This window comes from Apteryx rowi, unplaced genomic scaffold (genome assembly GCF_003343035.1).
Source record: "Apteryx rowi isolate R43461 unplaced genomic scaffold, aptRow1 scaffold_681, whole genome shotgun sequence".
Lineage (NCBI taxonomy): Eukaryota > Metazoa > Chordata > Aves > Apterygiformes > Apterygidae > Apteryx > Apteryx rowi.
In genome coordinates, this window is record NW_020450962.1 from 376,972 (window position 1) to 401,792 (window position 24,821).

General features: G+C 40.5%; 1 protein-coding gene across 1 annotated transcript; it reads right to left on the bottom strand.

Moving 5' to 3' along the window:
• Nucleotides 1-1,993: 1,993 nt before the first annotated feature.
• On the bottom strand, nucleotides 1,994-24,327 carry BUB1 (BUB1 mitotic checkpoint serine/threonine kinase). The gene is made up of 25 exons (XM_026086107.1): nucleotides 24,311-24,327; nucleotides 24,102-24,161; nucleotides 23,878-24,022; nucleotides 22,427-22,623; nucleotides 21,327-21,370; nucleotides 20,309-20,415; nucleotides 18,787-18,839; nucleotides 18,497-18,687; nucleotides 16,818-16,978; nucleotides 16,137-16,471; nucleotides 14,375-14,427; nucleotides 12,517-12,654; nucleotides 11,418-11,513; nucleotides 10,343-10,433; nucleotides 9,893-9,974; nucleotides 9,034-9,214; nucleotides 8,320-8,398; nucleotides 6,574-6,770; nucleotides 5,924-6,064; nucleotides 5,195-5,310; nucleotides 3,785-3,946; nucleotides 3,418-3,575; nucleotides 3,147-3,324; nucleotides 2,790-2,896; nucleotides 1,994-2,347 (listed from the first exon to the last, which is right to left on the bottom strand). The coding sequence occupies exons 1-25, from the start codon at nucleotides 24,325-24,327 to the stop codon at nucleotides 2,152-2,154; spliced, it is 3,285 nt and encodes a 1,094-aa protein (XP_025941892.1). The 3' UTR covers nucleotides 1,994-2,151.
• Between the last annotated feature and the right edge of the window lie 494 nt (nucleotides 24,328-24,821).

Here is a 24,821-nt window from a genome sequence, read left to right on the forward strand (position 1 = left end):
ACCTTGTTCCAATAGCTAGGTCATCCGAAATGTCTGGCTTTAGTTTCCAGGTACTGGTTTATATTGTGTCCTTCACTAGATTAGGGAACAAGCAACTGCCTAGCATTATAAATGCACAGCAAGATCATGGACAAGTCAAAAAAAAAAAAAAAAAAAAAAAAAAAAAAAAAAAAAAAAGAATATCAGCCACCTAAACAGACACATTTCAGAGTCCAGGCTGTCCAGACTACAAAGCAAGTCTTGTTGTGGGGGCAAGGAAGCGAAAAAAAGCACACGAGGCCTTGTCGGTCTACAGCACTTAAAATTGTTTGAGAATTGGAGAACTTTTCTTCTTTTCCAGCTTTAAGTTCATACCTGGATCTCTCATAGTAGTACTATCACTCATGCTGTTAAAATATCTACTCTCACTTGTTAAAATATCTACATCCTTATGCTTGACATCAATCCTTTCTGCCATGGAAATGAGCAAAAGCTAATGCTGAGTACCTGATTTGGCAAGACCCTGCTAAAATTTACTCACAGTCCTTTTTCTCCACCATACAAATCCTTCTCTCTGGTTTTGATCTAGATTCTTCATCACATGGTTTTGGGATAAGCAGAATGCCAAGCATGCTATATAATTCGGATTGCTCAGTAATGCCAACGTTTTTGCCCAGGCTTTCATACATAATATTGCCGGGGTTGGGGGAGGAGGAGTGCGGAAAAGAAAAAAAAACAAAACCCTATGCTGGCCTTAGAAGTGATCTGTGGTAAAGTTCCTTTTAAGAGAAAAAACAAACAAAGAACCAGTCATTAATTCCCTCACCAGAGTGTAACCGTATCCAGTTCTTAACTCCTCTCGTGCACTTTTCAACACGTGCAAGTTTTTTCTTTTTAATTACTGTGGCACAAGCAGCTTAAAGACGACAAATCATTTAGCTAGCTATAACCAAAAGAAGTGAATGAGCTTTGTACTACATGACTTTTTTTCCACCAAGTCATGCAGGTTAACAAAATGACATTGTAATCCAATAACGATTTTACTATTTGTTGAATGGACTAACTCGACTGCAATTATGCCAGTCTCTCCAAGAACAAGAAATGCTGACTCAGCCTTTTGGTAGTTCCCGGCATGCCAGGATAAATTCAATATAGTAACAGTTTTTCATCCAAATCTTCAACAGTCTAAGTTCTTCTTTAAATCAGCCTGCTGATTTAAAGTATGGAACATCCTCCATTACAGATGTAACTAGTAAGTCTGCCTGCTTCTTTCCTAATAAAAAATAGTTATTAAATATATCACTATTATTTTTACTGTTCTGTGTTTGAATTTCTCTTGGTCCTYACAGAAAACCCAACTTCCCTATGCCTATCAACCATAGTTTTTTTTCCTGATGAAGTCCAGAAAACTACCCGTTCACTTTCTCTTAGCCTGTATTACACACCATTTTACTTCCATTTGCTGTTTTATTTGCTCTCTTAAAACAGATTCTAGAGTCTTTCATGATAGTAGGATTTCAATTTGCTAGGAACTTTTGGAATCACATTCAAGTTTCCAATACTTGCTCCTCCCAGAGGGCTCTGTTCATTATTCTTCATCTTTGGAAAAATGTATCCTGAACACCTTATGTGTCAAAGAGCAGCCTGCTCTTCACTTGACTGGGTTACATTTATACCTATATGTTTGCTAGCGTCTATACAAGAAGCAAGTATTGTCAACATATTTGGTCTGAACTCAGTATTGATCTTGTTTTGAGCAGRAGGTTGGACTAGATGACTTCCGGAGGTCCCTTCAACCTGAATGCTTCTATGAATTTTTTTTAGATCACAGAGGAGGTTGAAAGCAGTTACTTTATATGTACAATACTTTTCACCTTTTTTTATTATTTCTAAGAATATGCAACAATTACAACTATAGAAAATCTCTGAAATGCCTCTGCCTCCCCCTAATTTCACTTGCCTGAAGCTGGGCAAGTTAAATTAACACTTTATCTAGTTTTCATAAAGTTGCATTACTTGTTTTTATGTAATTCTCTTCATGAAAGTATAGAAAGACTCAAGTTATTAGTCCTGAAGTTGACCCTAAGAACATTTATTTTTAAAACAAGTTATTACAAGAAAAGTTTCACATACACAAAATTCCACTTCTCAGCAGCACAGTGAACTAAATGCTTATTTTCGTGACCGTTTGTGTTCTATGAGCAACACAACAAGTCTGTTCCTAAGGAATTTTATTTCCTTTGCATATGACTTGCAAAATAAGTCCTTCAGCTTTTTGCGCAAAGCTCCCAAAGAAGGCAGGCTATGGCAGTTTGGTATGTTTAGAATGCTGTCAAAGAACTCTTTCCACAGTTCAGCATTGGCAACCCTGCAAAGCAACAAAAATAAATCAAAACCAAATAACTAAATTCAAATTGTTAAAACACTTTCCTCCATTTACCCGGTTACCTCCCAAGTTACAGATTGGAGGAACTGCAGACCACACACTAGAACAAAATGCAGTTTCTTCTGTGGCATGCTGCTTAGTGAGCCAGCCCAGTTTTTCCTCACTAGCTGTAGTTTCCTCCTTTCAGCCACCAGGAAAATGGGGAGGCCGTGCAATTCACCATATCCACTGCTGAAATGCTTGCTGTACTTATATCAGTGAAGTTTATGAAGCTGTTAACGTGAATTAAACCTACCGTTTTTAGAGCATCAAAAAGGCAAGTCAAGCAATACTAAAATCTATGACAGAAACTAACCTCAAACTTGAAATTAATGATGTATCTTTCTATTAAAGGGAAGTTTCTGAAGAGATTTTTGACACCAACCTTCTGAAGGCTCCCTCAGGCTTCCAGATACCATTTTCATTCTTCACTTTCATATAGGTACCAAAGAGCATGCAGTAGACAGTTGCTGCAATGCCGAAGTAGTCTGTCTAAACAAAGCATGCACAAGGTTCACATTAAAAATATGCACCCAGACCACTAAAAGTTACCTGAAAAAATCTTCGAGCTAAAAGGGCAAGCTCCACAAAAGGTTCAAGATCACATCTTTAGAGCAAAGAGCATCAAGAGCTGAATGTGCCACACTAGTGCAAAAGTCTAATATTTCTATACTCCATCTATTCATGTCAGACGCACGCTTTTCAAGCTCCAAATATTCAGACTGTCTATACAGTCACATACCTGGTAGTTCCACGGTTTCTGTGTCAGCATTTCAATACATTGAAATCCAGAGGTTTCACACCTTGCAGTAAATGCAGTTCCTTCGGGAAAGAGTTTCATGTCTATGCTCTGTCCCAAATCAATGAGTGTCAAGCCATGAGAGAGACCATCTATATCACATGTATCATTGTCCAGAAACCTGCAACCAAGACAACAAGCAGTGAACACATAAGTATTGAGATTGTGATACAATGATATGCTGGCAGCTCAGGTAGTAAAGGGAAGTACTTGCTTTTCTCCAAGGATGAAATTATCAGGTTTAATGTCACCATGAATGATCCTGCAGTTGTGGAGCTCTTCTACCATGCAAAGAATTTTTACAGCAAAATAGATTACAAGTGCTTGAGGCATCACTTTTTCAGGAAGCTTTCTGTAAATGTTTATGGCATTCTGTGAACAAAAGGGAGATAGGGAAGAACTGTCAGCTACACGGAAACAACTTAATATGGATTGCAGGTCCATGTTGCTAAGCACAAAATGCGTTCACAGTAAAGTTATATAAAGCTGGCTGTAGAAGAGACTTCTGAATATTGTAATATATAACAACAGTCTAAGAAGTAAGAACGCAGATATTCAGAGCAAAAGCTGAGCACACTTACCAGCAATGTTCCATAGTTGTAGAGTTCACCAATCAAAATGCTTCCATTTTGAAAGAAATGAGCAGAATAAAAGTGGATGTACAGATGGTGAATACTTGGATTAAGTCTTTCTACCAGTTGTGTTGCTATATAGAACTCCCAACGACTGGCAGGTTTTTGGACCTGTAACCAAAAGGTTGATTTACTAGGTAAATCTATTGGCATTAAAGCAGAAGATCATCTCAGTGTTTTAATGACAGACTCAAGTACCTAGGCACTTCTCCTTTTAATCTAGTAGAATACTTATGTCTACTGTAATCAACCTCAGAACAATACAGTGCACTCAGTGACCAATCCTCTTGAAACAAGATTTCAGCCAAGGGCCACAATTCCCTTGTAGCTTATACATTTCTTCCTGGTAAAGTGTCCATTTTTTTGCAACACTGATGTCTCAGCTGCCTGCTGGCAACATTATTTTGTTTAAGAGAGACCGTTTCTGACAATGAGTTCAAAACAGGAAAGCCTTTCTGATTCCTCGTATTTCCCCCCTGTTACATTAAATATCGAATGTTCAAAAGGAAACATCTTAAAACAACCAGCTTTACATGCTGGAAAACTCCCAGTTAAGGTGTTTTACTCAAACGATTTCTTTGTTGAAAGATTTAACTGTGACAGAAGAGATCCACAAAAAGATTCCAAAGGTAGGAAAAAAGACTTGATGTGGAGAGTGTGAGGGGGTCATTCAGTCATACAACCACATTTCAACCAAGCTATAGTAGCTGTACGATCTAGCATAACCCTCTTGAACTAAGCTGACTTCGCAATTACATACACTTTCCTTTCAGCACTGGTCCTGGTTTAAACACATCCTATCATCAGTTGCTCATTCCTGCACTGAGAAGCAGCCTGGAAGACAAGGCAGAGCAGAGGTGGGAGCTGCTCAGCCTAGAACTGGCAGGTGTGCTGCCATCAACAGGGCTGTCAAAGTGCAAAAAAGCCAGTGGAAAGGTAGCAGGCACTTATCTGCAAGAAGCACTGGCCCCTTCAGAGCAAGCTAATCATTTGAACAACTTCATTGTCAATCCACACAAATTTTCATTTGCTGTGGACTAAGAGCATGCATGCAAATAACTGCCTTCGTTCAGGTGAAAAAGAGCCTTGCTGTAATTCGTAGGATTTAGGATACTTACAACTACTTTTAAAGAGAAGATGAATAGGTAAGTTGAGTCTGGTGGTTAAATAACTTCCTAGGTAGAAAATGTATCGGATATCAAAGCACTCAAATGGAACAAGGCTTTGAGGACAGACCAAGATGCCTTACTTCATATTTATAAACAAGGAAACTCAGCAGAATCCATCCAAGGTGTCAGAAGGTGTCAGATTACATTAAGACTCCAGAATTTTTCGTTTTTCTGAATCAACACTACTTACCTTCAATATCACTTTCTGATTGTTTTTAGGATTACTTGCATCCAGGATGGAAGCCTGATAGACTTGAGCAAAAGCTCCTTCTCCAAGCAAGCAGTCCACATGGAATGAGTTGGAACCTTTCGTGGGGGGAAGAGATAAACGTCATGAAGTCCTGCTTGCAAACTTCACAGAAGATGTTACTGCTCAGCAAATTAAAGCAGTAACTTTTATGCTGGCCTTTCACTGCAGGTCTCCTTGCTAGCCATCCCCTTCCATAAAAGGGGGCCCATAACCATTCTTGAGATTAAGAGTTCTGTGAAACGTCATTTACTGAAAACCACAGTGTTTAGAGTCTGACTGCCCGGAAGTAATGAAATTCCAAAGTGAATTCCTTAAAAAGTAAACACTAACGTTTAAGTCATGMAAGTATGTTGCAACTACCATCATACAGATTTTGTTGAAACAGGACTGCTGCTGTTCTATACAAAGCTTGGGGCTGTGTCACATAACTATGAAAAAGTTTCTTTGTTCCCTTTTCAGAATAGCTAATCAAAAATTGTTATGCTTCAACCACAGAAGAGAAATAAAAACAGGTCTAACTTCAAAGCTGAAGCTAAGATAATCTGGAAGCTATTTCTTGAGCACACTGTGAATATATGCATAAGTAAACTGGATTAGAAAAGTACTTTAAAGGTCCCCGGAAGAACTGCAACAAATGCTTCAAAGTGAAATGTTTGAAGTAGCTCTTACCCAGTGGGAGTTCAGCCTTCAGTCTGATGGATGGAAGAACAGAATTCCATTCAAAATAGTTGGCATAGGTACCGAGTGGTTTAGGAAGCTTTGATAAGAATTTGCAAATCAATTCCTCATCCCAAGGGTTCTCAACAAGCACTTCATGGAAAGAAGAAAGATATTTAAGCTATAAGCAAAATGTCATTTAAAAGAGGTAACACAAGCTTATACTTGAACAAGTGTCACCGATGAAAGATCAAAGAGGGATAAGTTATGTAGGCATTGATTTTGATAATCAATTTTTTTTAAATAAGCAGGGAAGGTGTAGGTATAAATTTGTTCAAAATTTTTTTTAAATCAGAAGCTGAAAACATATTTCTCAAGTAAAGTCTTTGAGCCTGAACTAGCAAAGAATCCTTAGGTATTCCTGAATACTCCTGCACTTCAGAGTATCATTGGCATCATGTAATGCAGGTATTGCCCACACTTGTCCTTCCACATGAAATTACATCATTGTGCATAAACAGCTGTCTCCTTGCAGGAGCCAGAAGAGAGTTTGCTCACTCCAGCGACCACCTTTGTGTCGGATCAAACCACTGCTCCAAAAACATGACACTGCTTTCCAGTCTCTGATTTGGCAGAAGAAAACTGTAGCCAATGCTCTATACCTGAATTTCTAATGCTCCTGTCTGTCCTGTCCTGCCGAGTTCCAGACAGCTCTTCATGGGAAATTTTGTCTACCCCAGCAGACAAGGAATATTCAGTTCTATTAGTTGCAGTTTGCTCATGTAGTCTTTGAGAAACAGTTGTAGAGAAAGCATTTCCTTGAAGCTCTCCTTGTTCTGCAATGCATTCAAGAGCAGGGCTACACATTTAAAACAAAATATTGTTAATTGACAGTACTGCCATGGCATTTTTTGCATCTTTAGTAAGCCAAAAGTATGTTAAAACTCCCTGCTTGCAACCTTTGCCATAAAAGAAATCAAAATGAACATAGAGGACATTTCTTAAGAAAATAAGATTTGGTCATATCTTGCTACTCGTAGTCTAATAAATTTTCAGTTCATTGGCCAACAATTTTAGCCAAAATCGAACAGTTTCACACAATGATCCACTAAAACATTTTGGACAGTTAATATTAAATTAAAACTGACCACTGCTGCTTCATAATTTTCTAAGATATGAAGCACAATAAATTTAACATCAGAAAAGCTTTCATTAGGATTAAGGTACACCACACACGGGATACACTCTCCCCTTTTAGAACAATGCTCAAATCTATCAGCATTGTGAACCTGGAGAACACAACCCTACTGTACATTCTTCACAATATCAAACTTTTTTTTTTTTTGAACAGAAAAAAACTGAGCATGGTTATTCATAAATAAAAAAAGCAAACCACTAAAAATAAGAACAGAAAAAAAAAACACCCAAACCCCCACACAACCAAAACACTCTGTATCTATCTACATCTTCTTTTACTTCAAATAGTGAATCAGTCTGTACAAAGCCAGAACCTACCAGACTAATCTTAATCAGCAATTCATGTTTGCTCCGAGGATTCCTTTACGCATTAAATTCATTAACTCCTCACTGATACCCACAGACTGTTTTCCACAAAAGCTTCTGCACCCAGAGCATCCAAGATCTCCACACTGAAGCTACATCTCTTCGCGTACCTAATAGCGGTTTGGCTGAGCTGCTCCAACTAACCTCTGTACATCAGTAATATACTGGATAACACAACTCATGAGAGTGAAGAATGCTGACAGAACAGACAAGGTGAAGTCTGCCTTCAAATTCACATAGCATGTTCTCAGTTTGATCATGTCTCTACCAAATCATTCGAAACAGCTCTTCTTCCACTTGGGCATGAACTGTGCATTACAGAAAAGACACTGATTGAACCTCTCAGAGAAGCTTTTACGAAGGGTGCTGCAAGCAGGTTCAAATTCAAACTTACACTCAGATTCACTAACTGTAGCCATCCAATTATTGCAAGTCAGACATTTGCTGAACCTCTCAGTTTCATCCACACCTTTCTGTAAACATTGCTTCCTCAAATGCAGCAGCGGTACTGTCAACTAGCTCTTATCACCACTTCCCCCCTACATGCAATTCATGTTTAGAGAATCAGTACAATTGTTTGAGTCCTTGATGTTTGTACAAGGTGTCAGGCAATTTAAACTGTAAGAGCATTTTTAATGGCATTATGCCCATACCCAGATTCATTTAACTCCACAAAGTGCTGTGATATGTGCTGAGCAGAGACAATCCGATGAAAATGTGCATCAGTTCTGGATTACTGGGAAAATTTGCACCAGCCACAGCATAACAGACCTGACTACTCTGCCATAATTCCAAATTCGCATAGCAATCTAAAGTCTTGAAAATCTTAGCAAGTAGTGCCGCACCTTAGCTTCTTAGTTTTTGCCTGCTTGTTTGGTGCTTCAGAAGGCTCCAAATCCATTTGCAGCAAGTCATCCCCACAGGCTGTACAAAGAGAGTAACAATAATAATACATGCATATTTTTTCAAAAGACAAGTGCATCATCAAGTGCTTATTTAGAGTATTTTTACCAATACAAGAAGGCTAAACCAAAAACAAACAAGCAAAAAACCACACTGCAGCTGTGAAACTTGCTAAGGTACCACAAGAACTATAACTGAACAAGCCTATGTTAAAATATACAAGGAAAGACAATAGATTGATTTATTTGGGGAGAGTATTCCAAGCCTAAAGAAAGGCACACAAGCACAAAGGTCCTCATAGAAGGTGGCGCTGGGACCTAAGTCAATTGTTTGACTACTCATAGACTTCTGAGAACCTTCTGGAACAGTTCAGAACAACAGTTCCAACAGCACCATCAACAGCTTTCTTGTCTCTTGTCACCTTCTCTTTTCCTCCCCAATTATTAATTCCTAGAAAGCTTACATGTTGGGCAAGCACTTGCTCCCACCTGCTCTTCTGCAAGGAATTTGGACTCAGAGGTGGCAACACTGGTAGCCACACCTATGAAGTATTTAGCAAGCCCTGGGAAGTAACCAGGGCACAGAAATGGAGTTACACTGTATTTAATTAGATACACTGAACCTCAARTATTCATTATTTTACTGTGGCCTTTTACCTTTTTCCTCCAAAGCTTGTCGTGAATGTGCCGATAAGTAATTGAATGGCGTTGATACAAGCTGGGCAGCTCGTGCAAAGTCTCTTGTGCTGTTTGGACTCGAAGCCAAGGTTTTATTACTATACGGTGCATACCACACTGTATAATCATCCTTCAGGAACTCCGATGTCTGTGTTTCTTCCTAGACAGGAAAATAAATATATAGGCTTAAAACTAAGCAATCAAAACCATCCTGTCAGACCTGCACTGTAACCTAGCAGCAGCCTCTACAGTCAGTCTCAACACAGACTCTGCACGTATCAACTTATAGTACTAGAGAAATAATAATAAAAGGTGACCCAAACCCCAGGTTTACACAGTTTGGTATCACACCTGTGTGTTGGCAACCATCAGTTTCACAGCAAAATGGCAGAGAGCAAAAAATTGCCACGGGAGTCTGGAAAAGCCTAACTCATTACTTAGTGATCACTTATATCCAAGCAGCATATAGTTTTATATATCTCCTTGGCTATGAAAACTATTAGGTGGTTAGAAAAGCATTGTCTCTTGCTCCCTGCCCTTCCTCCCTCAAGCAGCTGCCAAATCCACTCCTCTACTGCAGCCAGATTTGTCTAGGAATAGAGGTCTCCACTATTAAGCTGCTTGTAATTTTATGAAAATTAACAAATGAAAATGTTCATCCCCTTGGCAGGGAAGGGTACCTAGACTTCAGCTAGATAYGGTTTAAAAGAATGTTGCAGGACTGGGATAGAATGAAGATCGTTGCAGGATATTGCTGAACACAACTACCTCCAATACCCCCTTGTAAATACATAGCCCATTTCCAAGGCTAATTCTTATGGTAAAACCAAGCACTCACTTCTGTATGTGCTGTACAGTCAGTCAAGGGACGTTCTCCAGTAGTTCTGGGCTCTTCTGGCTTGTTTCTATGCTGTGCGATCCTGACAAAACAAGCAGTTTAGAATGGCTTTTCTCCAGAATCTTTCCAAGGCAGACTGATCATAACTAAGAATTTTTAACCTCATCTGCTGAAAGTTAGAGAAATTTCAGTAGCTCAAAGACAACAAGCTATCCACAGTTATCCAGAAGATTAAGCATCTTAATCACACTGTCCAAACAGGAAAGCTGTGCAGTTCCAGAAAAAAAGCAACTAAAGCTTTCTCATGGCACCTTCCCACAGTTCCTAGTCGTTTTATTCAAGCCAATCCCAATACTGCAAATGCAGTTACAGCAAAATTATATGGCATAGAATCAACCCTATATGTAATTCTTAATAAACAGAACCCATTTTGTTACTTGCTTCTCTTACCTGCTGTTCTCTTTTTCATTCTCATCTTCAAAGATAGAAAACACAGGCACAACAGGGGCAGGCTCATTAACTTTCAGACTTCCATCAGGCTCTTAAAATAAGAGATCAGTGATATTATCTTCACCCAATGAAGATCATACAAAACAGCCATGTTTTTACCCCAACCAAACAGCTGATAGGCTTGAAGTTGTAGCTTTTCTTTTAGGAAACTGCATGCTTATTTTCTATATAGGGCATAGACATGTTGCAAACATTTTCTTTCCTTTTGAAGCTTATATAGAAACCTAACAAAATTGACCAAGAGAAGCAGACAGACTAGACAGACATGAAAATGCTTGACCCAGAGCGAGGAGGGGCAGGATAGGATAGACGTGTCCTCAGAATTGCCACTCAACTTGTCTTTGCTATAAGCTCCTGAAAGCGGGGAAGATTTTTCCACCTCAGAACCAAGAGCAGCCAGGAGTACAGAAATCTCCCTGTTGGCCTGCATCTGATCAGCTGTAACTGAGATCTATCTGTGCACACTGTAGTAAGCCAGTGCTACTGCCTGACTTTCAGACGATCTTAAATGTTACTGAAAAGCTTGCAATTTAGACACTAACACCCAATCTGCAAGTGACCTGCTCTAGTCTGCCTTTATATTCTCCTTTCTTGGCTCATGCTGCTTGTGATGCTCAAGATTTACAAAGGGTGGAGACAAGTGTTTTAGGAAAAAAAAACAACAAAAAACCCCACCATTACTCATTCAAAAGTATACCCATATCAGCTCTGTCCTTCTCAAACTTAGGTTTTAAATGCCAGAGAATTGTCTACAGAGAAGCAACTTGTTTAATATACACATTAATAGGCTTGCTAACAGTAAAGTGCTTCTGCCTTTTTTAGGCTGGGCATCAGAATTTAGAACTTATCAGTAAATTAAATTCATTATCAGGAAAGATGCTGCTTCTTCATTCCACACCTACTCAAACAACGACTTGTCTCAAAATTATACAGGGACTGGTTGGGGAAGTAAGAGGGAAATAAAGTGAAGTGTTACAGACTGACATATTACGGACTGAAAAATAACAGTACATACCACTTTTTCTGCAAAAGGCTTCAAATTGTTCCTCACTTTCCTCAAGAGGAGATGGTTCAGGCAAGATGGGCGTTTGAAACATATCCATTAGAAATCCTTTAAAAACAAACAAAAAAATTCTCAGATTTCTCACCATGTAGGAGTTACTGGTAAGACAAATCAAGTGTCAGCCATTATGTTATTCCTTGACTTCACATTTAAGCACTCCAGATAACTGAGTAAACGCAGGAAGGTCAGAGACTTAATGAACATATACCTGTTGGTGCCATGACCTTGTTTTCATTTTCTTTTTGAAAAATGAGATTTTGCTATGCAGTCAGGCACTTCTACATTTAAAAAAAACCTCCTTTATCTTTTGTAGATAGTTGCAAAACTAATGAACACCACAAGATTTCTTTCTATTTTCTTTTTGCAGATCTATGTTCAGCTGCGGGAGTTTGCTACGTGGTAGTGGTTAACAAGCTTAACACCAAAACAGAAGGACGGGTGGTAAAGCATATAGAAGGGATAAAATAGTATCTGAAAATTATCTCTTCATGTCTGACATCAGAAATACAAGTGCTATTTTCCTTTCTTTTAGTATTTTGAAAAAGCAATGCTTAGAACTGAGAAAGACCTTTAGCATAAGTCACCCTTGCTTCAGCTTTGGGGAAAGCTCAACGTCAACCAAAGCTGAGTTACTAACTTCCTATCATTCTGCCACATTAGCCTGTTGTGGTCATCGTCTCAGGAACAAGAATCACTAAGTGACAGTGCAGACAAGAGCAGCTCAGAGAACATGCTGCCCAAAGAAGCCTAGCAGTAACATCAGTGACTTATCCAGGAGTTTCCAGTATGTGGCTGCCAGGATGTTAGCTTAAGAAATAGATGCTCTGCTAAATTTTACTCCCACTATATTCAAAGAACACAATCAAAGTTTTGGGTCATCCGATTAACTGCAAAAGAGGAGTGCCAGTACCATTAATTTTATTTCCCTCTTTCAGTAAATTGTGCATACGCACATCACTAGGTAGCCTCAGTGAACATTCAGCTCCACTAAAATTACCAGGCAAGATCCTGTTAACTCCAGCAATACTATAACTTCATTCCAGATGCTTACCCAATGCTTCCTTTGTATGAACTGTAGGTGAGGGTTGCACTTTGAATGGTGTTGCTTGCATCGGTCCTCCCAGCGAAGTGTTTGGTGTAGCTTGAGAAGCATTTCCAGAAGCAAAGGAAGAATTTCCAATTCTAGATGCTAGAAAAGAGAACAGTACATTGACTTCTAAAGCTTCTTCAAGTAGCCTGGGGATGTTTATGAATCTTTCAGTAGTTAGTGAAAAGTTACTGAGAGAAGTAAACAAGATGAGTAGCAGAATGACAACCCTGAATTTCAGGAGAGCAGATTTTGACTTGGTCAGGGACCTGCTTGTCAGGTTTCCAAGGGAGACTGCCCTGAAGAGCAAAGGGGCCTCAGACAGCTGAGTGGTCTTTGAGGACACCCTCCTCGGTGCACAAGAACGTCCTGCTCTGACACATAGGAAGTCAAGCAAAGGGGCAGGCAGGAAGCCAGCACGGACGAACAGGGAACTCTTGACTGAGCTCAAAGACCAAAAGGAAGTGCACAGAAGGTGGCAAGAGGGATGGACTATACAGGAGGAATATAGAGTCCAGGCATGTAGGGATGGAGTTAGGAACGTCAAAAAGCTCAGATAGGGCTGGAACTAAGGGACACGAAGGGAAAAAAGAAGGGCTTCTTTAAGTACAGAAAACCAAGAAAACTAAGGTGTCTCTGGGCACGCTGCTTAGTGGGGCAGGGGACCTAGTAATAGATGATGTGAAAAGGGTGTTTTACTTTTGTTCTTACTTTAAGTTTTGCCCCCAGGTCCCTGAGGCTTGCAGCAAAAACTAAGGGAGAGAAGCATTACCTCAGAGGCCCCAAGAGTTCACTGCCAACCTAGATTAGTTCACAATTCTAGTGAAATACAAACAGTCTGTAAGGGCTAATGGTTTAGAACTGAAAGGGATTAGCAGATCACATTGCCCATCTCTCTCTGGATAGGTCACTGTTTCAGCCAGGTTACTCCTATATTAAGTTTCAATATTTTGGTCTTATTTGTTCTGCCACATTACCTCTACAAGTAAGTACAGGAAGACAAAACATGCTCCCAGTAACTTTGCTAGCTTAACCTGAGGAAAATTCCCTTCCAAGGGCAAATCAAGTCATCATTAAACCACTCAAAAAATACTATCCCCCCAAAAAATCTGCAAAAGGGTGAACTTTCCTGGAGAGCACAGGTCCATCAAAACCATTGTCTACTGGTGGTAATTGGTTGCAATTACTAATGCCTGAGGAAAAGGTGAAAGAGCCTGCAGAATATTTAATTAGTTATGTACTAAAACTCCTACAGAAATTTTTCTGAATTTGAGAACATAAAATGTCATCTTGGTCATCTTAATGCAGAAGTAGCATGCTGTAATGGAAGTTCAAGAAACCATATGATCCACTCTTTGCCCTTAGATCATATATACTCTATGTAATCTCAGACATTTATTTTCTGGAAAACACATGTCATTTTCTGGAAAAAAACTAACGAAGATCCTGTAATACCTCTAGCCTACAGAATTTCTACTAGAGACCAGATTAGGGGATCTCGGCTTAGAAAGTTTCTATTGTTTGTACAATTCATTTGGGAAGGAGTTTCAATAGTTAAGCAACCTTTGTAGCTATGAGAAAAGTGAGTCCTATTTAGGATGGAATGGAAATAAAAATACTTGAAGTGTGCTATTCCATGCATTTTATACCAGGCTTCAGGTGTAAGTTAGAGAGCTACATGGTAAAGCCCTCTACGTATTTATGCTGAATTTTAAGCACGATATTCTAGATCCACCAATATCAAAAGATCACATGCTATTCATCCCCAGCCAGTAAAAGTCACAGCAATAGCATCGGTCTTTGTCAAAATTTGGTTTATTACCTTCTTTCATGTCCACAGCAGTAGTTAGTCCAGTAGATCTCTTGTTAGAGTGTCTTCAAAGGAAAGATAAAGAACATGAACTTGAAATCAAAGCCATTTCTTAAATTCCAGCTTCAGTTCAAGACTTAACAGTAATGCACTTCAAAGAGTAAGGAGGTCTTTCCCAGTCTAGAACACAGGAAACATCCCAGGGAGATAGCAGCTAATGATCCTATTTTTTTTTCCCCATGCAGGACTACCTTTTTTACTGCAGTTTATTTTAAAAATGGAATAAGGCTACCCTACCCATGACAGGAGTGTGACACAAGGAGTACACATGAACAAGACTGAGACTTTACAGTGCTACAGCACCTGAGCAGCCCGCACTCCAAAAGTAGAACTAAAATCTGGTTCACAAGATAGCACTCCAAGCCAGAGCAAGCCATTAATCTCAGGCTGTGGCTCACTGTCACATGAAACCAATCAAAAAGGAACTCAGCAAAAACCCCCAAACTGATCTTCTGCTTGGTTATGACTCACACAGGGGTCTGACAAGCTCCAGAGCTGTAGTACAAGACTGGCCGTACTGCATGGGCACAAATGAAACATTCTTCCAGTGCACAGCTGTCAGATTAACTCAGATGCTTGTGAATTTGTACTCTTACTGTCCCTAAGCACTACTATAAACAGAAATATTTACAGTGTGAGCAGTTGCAAAGCACTAGGCTCCCATTTCCTGGTAGTTCTTTGCTTATATATGCCATGAAATTTGGTCAGTTTAAAAGCCATTACAGTATTTGAACTACTCTTTATCTTACCATCATGCCTGTATTATTTATTCATACAGATTAAGTCAAAGATCCTTTAGAATGTTACTAGAAAATGCCCAAGTTTCTCACACAGTTACCAATAGGCACAAATCCTGAAAGGCAGGAAACAGTCCTTTAAAAAGGATAAAATGCAGAGATTAAATATTCTGCTTGGATTCAGTTTGCCTCCAACTAACTCTATAACAGAAGCGAATGACAACTGTTTCTTTCCTCCAGTTGGCCAAGCCTACTCCGCCATGCTTATTTTGCCAGCCTAGTTTATCCATCCCCTCCTCCCAATTCTATGCCCTGTATTAGCTCAGTCACACAAGCCAAAGTACACCTAAGTAGAATTTTTTCTCCTCCATGGACCTTCACAGCCAAGATGCAACATACAGGATTACCATGAACTGAGCATATCCCTTTGATTCCCCTGATATGCCTAAAATAAACAATGCTGAATAATCCCTTTAATGACACACTGAATTTGCCCTAATACTTTAACTCTGTGTTTAAGTTGTAATAACTGAGATTAAAGGAATTCAAAAATCCAAATTAGGACTGTCAGTTATAGAAGTTTGATCTGTGCCTGAATATTGTAATTTTGTAATTAAATTTTGTTCTCATGGAGTACTTTAAAGTATTGAGATTTGGAAAGTCTTTACTCACAAGACCCTTAATATCATCATATTGGTCTTAAAACACAAGAATTGTCTCTTGGTCAGGATGAGAGACAGAAAGCTTGGGCTGCGAGATAGGCCAGTTACATTCCTGGACACTTTCCTTAGAAAGTCTAGCACAACCTCCTGTTGTGCTAATTTGTACAAAGACTGTCATTATTTTCCACGAGCTACTTCAGATTTCTTTTAGAAGAGGAAAAAAAAAGTATGCCTTTTTTAGTTAATTCTCAACTAGAGCGTAGATACTGAAGACTGCACACTTTGCAGAACAAGAATTAGCCTGGTTATACATACTGTTCTCCAGTGCTCTGATTATGAGTCAAGTCTAGATGTGCCTGTTCCCGAGTCGAAACATTACTGAATGGAGGGTGCAACAAACTGTTCTCGAGTCCTCCAAGCTCTGACTGAGTTTTGATTGCGTCCTTCTTATATATTGCTTCTAACAAGGAAGCTGATGTCATCTGGTGGCCAACTGGTTCAATAGACTGCGGTGTAAGAACAGTAGATGATAAAAGACTTGACTGAGGCTGGTGTGGCACCAGACTCTGAGGGGTTTGCAGATCTGAGCTTTGACAGGATGTCATCCAGTTCTGCCGCAGAGCTGCACCAGGTGTCACATGTGGATGTACCTTTAGAGATAAGAAACATACTTTCTTTTACACCCCCAAACCGCACAAACAGGTATAATTATTGCTGTTTTACCTTTTGTTTCTGGGTAACTAGAACAGTTTATCATGCATAAGAGACAACTTTCACATGTAGGTATAACTGAATTGCAGAGGAGCAAAAACAAAGTGCTTTTGGAATTAACAATTAAAATGTATTTCATTATGTATTTAAAATTATGCTAGGTATCTATACTAGTTAGACATTGCAGTCTTTACTTCCAGATTTGGTTAACACACTGTTCGGGTTACAGTGTAAAGCATGGTTAAATTTTATGAGGTTATGAGGGTCCTGCTAGCACATGCTTACCACTGTCTTATTTGGCTCAGCTGACACTGCAGATGACTGTTCCAGTCTAGTTTCCTCCAAGCTTTTGGTGAGCTGAGTGAGCTGTTCCAGCCTCTGCTGCAGGGCTTGCAGTTCAAGGAGAGCTGATTCTTTCCTCCTTATGGAGTCTCTCTCTTCTTCTTCTAAGGATAAAACCATGATATTAAGTAAAACAGGTAATCACTATCCTACTGAGTTTCTCAGCACTCAAGACATTAGCACTCAGACATTACAAGCTGCTTGAATTTAAAATTTGACATATAGTCTATACAATCACAGGAGAAACACACTCAGCTCAGGTGGGATAAAGTTGGGAGAAGCTGAAATTCCCCCAGGACTCACTATGTTTAACCTCTCAGTCCTGCTTCCTCAAGGAAGAGCTACACAATACCATCTCAACACTAGCCTGGCAAACAGTAGTGGCCCTAGTGCTTTTTAGCAGGYGGGGACTGCCACAAGCTTCGGAGAATTAACAAGTCAGTATACCACCAGGCTGGTGCGTACTTCCTCTGGTGCCAAGGTCAGTCCTGCTGCAAGCATGCTAGCGGTATCCCTCTTAGACAACAGAAAACTAACTCTGAAAGATTCTATCAAAGGGACCCCTTGGTAAAGCCTGGGCAGGAACAGACCTTGCTGTCCTAGCAGAAGAGCTTCCCCTGCTGGGAATTATCATACATAACTACTGTATTTAAAAAAAAAAAAAAAAAAAAAAAAAAAATCCAGTTTCAGAAAAACTTCGTCTTCCCTCTCACCACTGAAACTTTCCCTATTCCACTGACTACAATTTATCCATTTTTCTCCTTTGTCAAATTATATAATTACTACTTTTTTATTCCAGCAACATCCCCGCTATACTAAGGATAGTGACTCCCTTTTCTTTCCCCCCCCCATCCCCATCCCTTCTTAAATGGTCAGATACGTGACTGACTCACTTCTGAGTGGCTGGTCTTTATTTGCCTCTTTGAGACTCAAAGCAGAATTTTTCTATCTGAAAGCCTATCTACTTTGCCTCTAAACTGTAATCACGCAACAAACAAAAGGCACTATCTCTACAAGCTTTGCCTTGGCTGTGCATTCAAACCATTCCAGCTACAAGCATGCCAATGCTGAATATACAAGGGGCATCACACAGTTACATTTGCTAAGGCTAAGTAGTGGAAAAAAAAAAAAAAAAAATCAGATTACACAGTGAGAACTTACATCAGGGTCACTAGTACTACTAAGAGTTGTTCGCACTTGCCTCCAGTTTCCTCAAAAAGGACAACACTATTTATGAAAATCTAGCTTTGAGAAGAAAAATTCAAGGGACCACCTTAAACACTAAGTATCAATGTCCAGCCAGTTTTGGTTTTCAATCCTTGTAGAGACTGAAGGTAAATGACGCCATTATAAAGTAGTCATCTGACATGTTACCTGATGCTTCCAAGCTCATCCCACCCAGTTTTGGTACAAAGATGCTAACTCGGGCTTTTGGAAAGTTTTCAGGCAACAAACAAAAGGTACTATCTCTACAAGCTTTGCCTTGTCTGTGTGTTCAGACCATTCCAGCTACAAGCATGCCAGCGCTGAATATACAAGGGGCAAGACTTCAATATAAAGGCTGCAAAGAAATTAATACAACCCAATTTCTGAAGTAGCTAGATGGAAATAAAGAAGAATACCCCATTCCTTCTGTCTTTTGAGGCGCTCATATTTCTTGAAGTATCTCTTGGCTCTTAGCTCCTCAAATGAAAGTTCAGAGCCTTCACAGATGAGCAGGCTTTTATCATACATTGCAACCTGCTCACATTCAATGACAGTTGAAGACGACTTAGGAACAACTTCAGATTTGGAGATGTATGTAACATACTTTCTGTAAGGAAAAGTAAAAATGTTCTATTTAAGTTCATTATGAAAAATTAGCATGCTCCAAGAATAAATCTAATGTGACTATATCCCCCCCCCCACTTACACTTCTGCTGTTCCACCAGAAGAGCAGGACTGAGTACCAGCAGAATCAGGACCCTACAGCAGGGAAAGAAAAAAAAAAGAATTCTGATATTATAGTTCACTACCCATTTTGACCAGACCAACAATCTGAAAGCCCACAATATTTAATTCTAATTAAAGGGATAACAATTTAGGCCACAAGCATGGCAAGAACAGATCAAAAAGAGGGGTATGCAAGTCATCAGAGCCTTAGAAAGTTCACCCTGAAGAATTAGCCGTAGAACAGTTTGCTAGCATCTCTGAGAACTTTTGGAAGACAGGCAAAATCCCAAAGAACTAAAGACAGACAGACATAGTTCTGGACAACCTCAGCTCTCAGAAGGATTCTGGAACTAGTTTAACAACTAGTTTCTACTCCAAAAAGACAGGAGTGTAAGTTACAGGACACACAGGTTTGTTAAGAACAGACTGTATGGCTTTCTTTTAYGAGCTGCCCAGCTTCAGGCTAAAGAGCAGGTAGCAGATGCGATAAGGTTTAAGCTCTATTCTATCATCCAAGACGTACTTCAATATTTGCAGGTGATATCAAACTGAAAGATTTGCAACCACTTTAGAAGACAGAACAAAGTAGAGAAGAGAAAGGTTACATCAATTTCCTGTCCATAGTCTTTAATTTCACCCTCCCATCCACCTTTCATTTATTGCATCAGGATGGCTGTGAGGAATTGTAACTAGCTTTACCAAACCTCAGAGGAATAAGAGTGCTGCATTCTGGTATTTATTATCTAAGATGAGTTACAAAGAGCACTTTTTTTTTTYCYTTTTTTTTTTTTTTTAATTATAGGGAAGGGGATGAAGGAAGACTATAGGGTGACAGGATTTGGACTCCACAGGGTGTGTAGATAGAACTTCAACTGGAACTTTTTGCAGACTGACCTGGCAAACTACAGAGTGCTCTACCAATATTCCCTTACAGGGTGGCTCATCAACTGTGATAAAGTCATCTCCTAATGATTTACCAGATCAACAGATTGACTTCTATAGCAGCCACTAACCCACTGAAAGTCTGAAAATGTCTCTTCTTCCTCTGGGATTATCTTGTATTTGTCCTTAAGAAGCTATTTAAAAACTAAACTTGAATTTCATGAAAATCTAGTGCAGGCAATTTCCAGGTAGCATAACTGACACACAATAGTATTCCTCCAAGGAACGCTAACTAGCTGGATGCATCACTCTTTGCCTACGATACGATTCTGGACATGTGTTGAGTGACTAATAACTGTCTCCCAACCCTTTTCAACTGAGATATATCTATGCAGATGTGATGCTTAGAGCATAAAAACATCAGTAACATTTTTTGGAGATGGCAGACACCATTAGAATATTCTATCTTTTTTCCTTAGTCAATCAAGCTCATCAATCTATACTTTATGTGAGAGTTGCAGAGAATAAGAGATGATATTTCTCCCTCAAAAAAGAAAATCACCTGACAAGGAGACATGGAGAAAACTGTCTGGGCAAGTCATTCATTAAGAGTCAGTTACCTGATTTTTGCAAACACATGCCGGATCRTTAAGGTTTGGAACATCTTTTCGAGGAGTCATTTGATTTTCAGCATGGGAATTTTGAAGTGGCTTTATAACMGCAGCAACTGGGACAGAAAAACAAAGGTTTACATTAATAAATGGGAAAAGGATTCCTACTCATTAATTTCTGTGAATAACTTCAGACATAGGAAAACTAATACCTCATTCTGAAAACATTCACTAAGAATTCTAAAGATATCCAGAAAAAAAATAATTTTCAGTTCCTATAGCCAATTCCTTACACTTCATAGTCACTAAACCAACTCTGGAATTCAATTAAAGCTCTCAGTTGAGTCTTCTAGAGTGCACATTATTACATGTTTGAAGGAAAGTGGTGCTATAATTTCAGTAGCAATGATATAAGACATGAGTTCAGCTATCAGGTAAATCTAGCAAGGGGCACATGCTGGTCACAAAACCAAATTTTAAGTTTTCCTATTAAAATACTATTGCTCAAATTTCAGACTTCCATTCAGTTCCAGGGTCACTTCAGAACYGTGACTCAGCTTCTTCCTCGTTTTCATTGTTTATATTCCCAGCTATAAGAATGGGCCTTTTCTGTACATTTGTACAGTAATATTCTTATATTGAAGAGATCTCAATCTTCAAGTGCTTTACTGAAATAAACCTCTGATAGATGCCTTAACATTTTGGCTAGAGTAGAATCAACACAACAGGTTTCCYGTACAAAGTTCTGTTAACTGAAGATCTGAGGGAAAGGAATTATGAAACAGTTTTCTTCACKGTAGCAAAACTGACTGATGAATAATACACACCATTAGAGCTAGGCAGAAAAGGAAAACAAGTAGCTAACAGAATCATGCATGGGCAACTTGTTTAGTAATCTTAAATAGAAAATACACCTCCACTTCAGTTTTCTTTGAAAACTATCTAGCAATTTACTCMGATCTACAATTAAGATAGATGATTCATTTAACTAAGCTACAGCTCACAGGAAGATTATCTTTAGCCTCACCTTGCATCAGAGGAGGATTCTGAGGCTCATAATTCTGCAGCCAGCTAAGTTGAAAGAAATGTCAGTTACTATCAAGTCTGTTGTCTGTTCTTTCCACTTCCCCAACCCCACCCCAAGAAACTATGGTTTCCTTAAACAGTGATCATGCCTAGAAAATTAACATTAAAATACTCAGGTTAGTTACAGGACGCTTATTATGGCATGTGGACATACCCAGTTTCCTTTGCATACCACCAACAGTCAACTCTGTAATGGGTGGCAAGAGATGAAAATCAGRTTCCTGTTCTATCATCACTGGAGGGAATACATCTGATTACAAGCACCAACCTTAGTGCTTCCAATAGCTAAATCCTGAACTCCAACAGATACCCACTCTCAGATAAGTACTATGTGACATGCACCACAAGAAACTGGACATATGTATTATTGTCAGCATAACTCCCAAAACCCACAACCCCACATTTCCTTAAAAATCCATCTCACAAAATCAGGAATTGACATGTGATTTCACTGTAGTTCCAGTTATGGTTATAAACCAAAGGCAGAGAGTCCAGCTGTAGCTGAACTACACATTCAGCTGGCAKTAACAGTAGAAGCACATGTAACTACAGGGGTTAAGTGATATCCTGACACCGCAGCCAATTCATACACTGTGGAAAGCATACAGACATCACTAATTGGGAAAGCCAGCAACCATTAGCATGGCTAACTGCTTGAGTTTCCAAGTAATGAAGCTCACACATAGCATTTCCAAGACAGCATTTCCCACAGAAAGTGGGCTAGGCTATGTACCTTTATAATTTAGATCTACTTAAAAGAGAATACGCTGGAAATGAATTAACTAGTTGAGGGATTTTCTTTCTGGGTCCTACTTCACTGAAGACACTGTGGTTCAGGATTTTCAATACATCCTCTGTAGCAGCCCACAAGTGAAGACATTTTGAACAGTGAGGAAGCATCAATGTTAAGCTTGTACATAACCTTCACAGAAATAATCATTAGTCTACCTCTGCTATAGCACAGGGCATATGTAGGCAAGAACAAAATTTAACTGAACACTATCCGAATAGCTCAACAAGTGAAAGACATGTCAAAATTACCAATACAGCTGTTGCAAGTTCTCTCTTGGTTGTGCCTGGTTGCGAAGTCCTTTCTGAAGGACAGCTCTAGCACACTGCACATTGCCTTCATTTACAAGCTGCTGAGCCCAAGCAACATAGAAAGTAGATGTCCTGGCACCAATTCCCTGTCCATACAGGTAGTCAAAATATTGGCAAGGAGAAGTGATGAACTCTCCCTGCATAAGATAAAGACACAGAACCCATTAGCACTTTCAAAAACCATCCAAGAAAGTTACAGAAAAAAAAAAAGTCTCTAGAAGAGCACTATTTTTTCTAAACTTAAAAACAGTTGGTAGATAAGATACCTCTCATAAGCTAAATAGTTTAAAAAAAACCCCAAAAATACTAAAAAAAACCCAAAGAAATCAACCTTGTTATTAAAAATTCACTACCCCTTAGCAAGACTGAAAAAGCTCTCAGATTTCCTGAAAAGAGTAACATATCTGAATTCTGTGCTACAGCCTGGAGTGCTCCCCTTCCGCCCACAGCCTTGTCTAGACTTGGTCACTTACAGGTCAACCTACATTAGACAAGAGGGGTGTGGGGGGGAGGGGGCGGAGGGAAGCCAGTAAAACTGTTCTTATTAAATTCTGTTGGAGCCTGGCTACCTTAACTAGTTCAGAGGTAGCTGTAAATTTTTGTCTAGACAAAGATTTAAGAGAAAAGCATATGTTACTCTACTCATCATTTAAAGGCACTGTGCCCCGCTCCCTGTTTTAAAAAAGGAAAATCTCCATTCTTCCCAGTTAGGCACAAAGCCAGGGTACCCACCAAACCGGAACACAGATGTTGCTTGCCGGGGGCTTGAATTCGGGACACTGTGGAGGAATAGCAAAGGCTCACCAAACCCTTGAACTCTTGTCCATTATTGCTCATGCATGCAGGCACCAACTACTCTGCTAAGGGAGAGCTTGGACAACTAAGTGCCGCTATAGAGCTTGGGGTGGAGGGCAGGAGAATCCAGGTGTTCTCCACCTTGCAGGTGAAGGGAAAAGGCTCAGGAAAAAGCACCATGTGAGTTAACACCCAGCTATGAGGATAGTATCATAGGCAGAGCTTGACCACAGAATCCTTTCTGAGGATCAAGAGCTCCTAGGGAAAGATGGGATCCATTTGCTACACCATGGCAAGAGCACCTTTGCTAACAGGCTTGCCAACCTGGTGAGGAAGATTTTAAACTAAATGYATTGAGGAATGGCAATCACAGCCCACAGTTAAGTGAGGCAACAGAGGACAGGGTGGGAAGTTTGTGGGACAGGACAAGGGGGGCAGGAGAAGTCTAGGAAAGGGGACCCACCTCAAGCATCTATACACAAAAATGCACAGCTTAGCAAACAGAGTAAAACTCATTTGCAGTCACAGAACTAAAGAATGGTGGGACAGCTTTAATTTTTCAGGACAGCTTAATTCCCAAACACATATATACCTACCAGTTTAATACAGTAGTTAACAAATCTTGGATCCTGGTGGTACCTCTTGTCACTGAGGAACGTCTTCACAAGATGCTCCAGGAGATCTGGCAGGCGGTTTTGCTTTTCTTGGCTGGGAAGACATCCTTCCACCCACTGCACGTACCTGAAACACGAGCGAGCGAGATACACGCCTGCCTGATACCAGAAGGCATACTGGCGCCCGAGCCGGGAGGGGCACTGACCTGTCCCACGGATCCAGCGGGTCGCTGCCTTGGTAGTTGTGTATCCGAGCCTCGTAGCTCCTACAGGACAAGCAGCAGGTCGGGCTGGGCTCAGGAGGCCCGTGTCCCCTCATGGCACCTCTCCCCCCCGCCACGACGCGTCCCCAGGGCCCCCTCGCAGACGCCGCCCCCCCCCCAAGCTCCCGGGGAAGGGCCGGGGCGCCACTCACCGCGCGGCCGCCTCCATCCCCCGGCCCAGCCCGGCGTCGCCCGTCCGCCCGCACCAACCGCTGCCGCCGATTCAAACCCGCCGCGCAAGCGCGCCGCGCCCCCGCGCCGCCTCCCCATTGGCTGCGCCGTTCCACCAATCCCGGCCGCCGCCGGGAGGCCCCGCCCCTCCGCCCTGCTCACCGCCCCCCCGCAGAGGTGGGCGTGGCCTCCGCGCTCCGCGACCACGTGCCCAGCCCGAGGGGGCGCCCGCGGCGCGGCGGCAGCACCGCGCCGAGCTGTGGGGCTGCTCCCTCCGCACTCCCCCAGCACCGGAGAGCTGCCCTTGGCCCGCCCTTACATCAGCACCAGGTTTCCCCCCCACCACCACCCCCAACAGCCCAGCTCCTTTAGCTTTAATTCCCAGGGGGAATTAAACATGACAGTTTATTTATTTATTTTTTTAAAGCAAGGCATAAGGTCAGGTATGGACAACACCAGTCACTGCACCTTTGTCTTGATAAGCAAGAATTA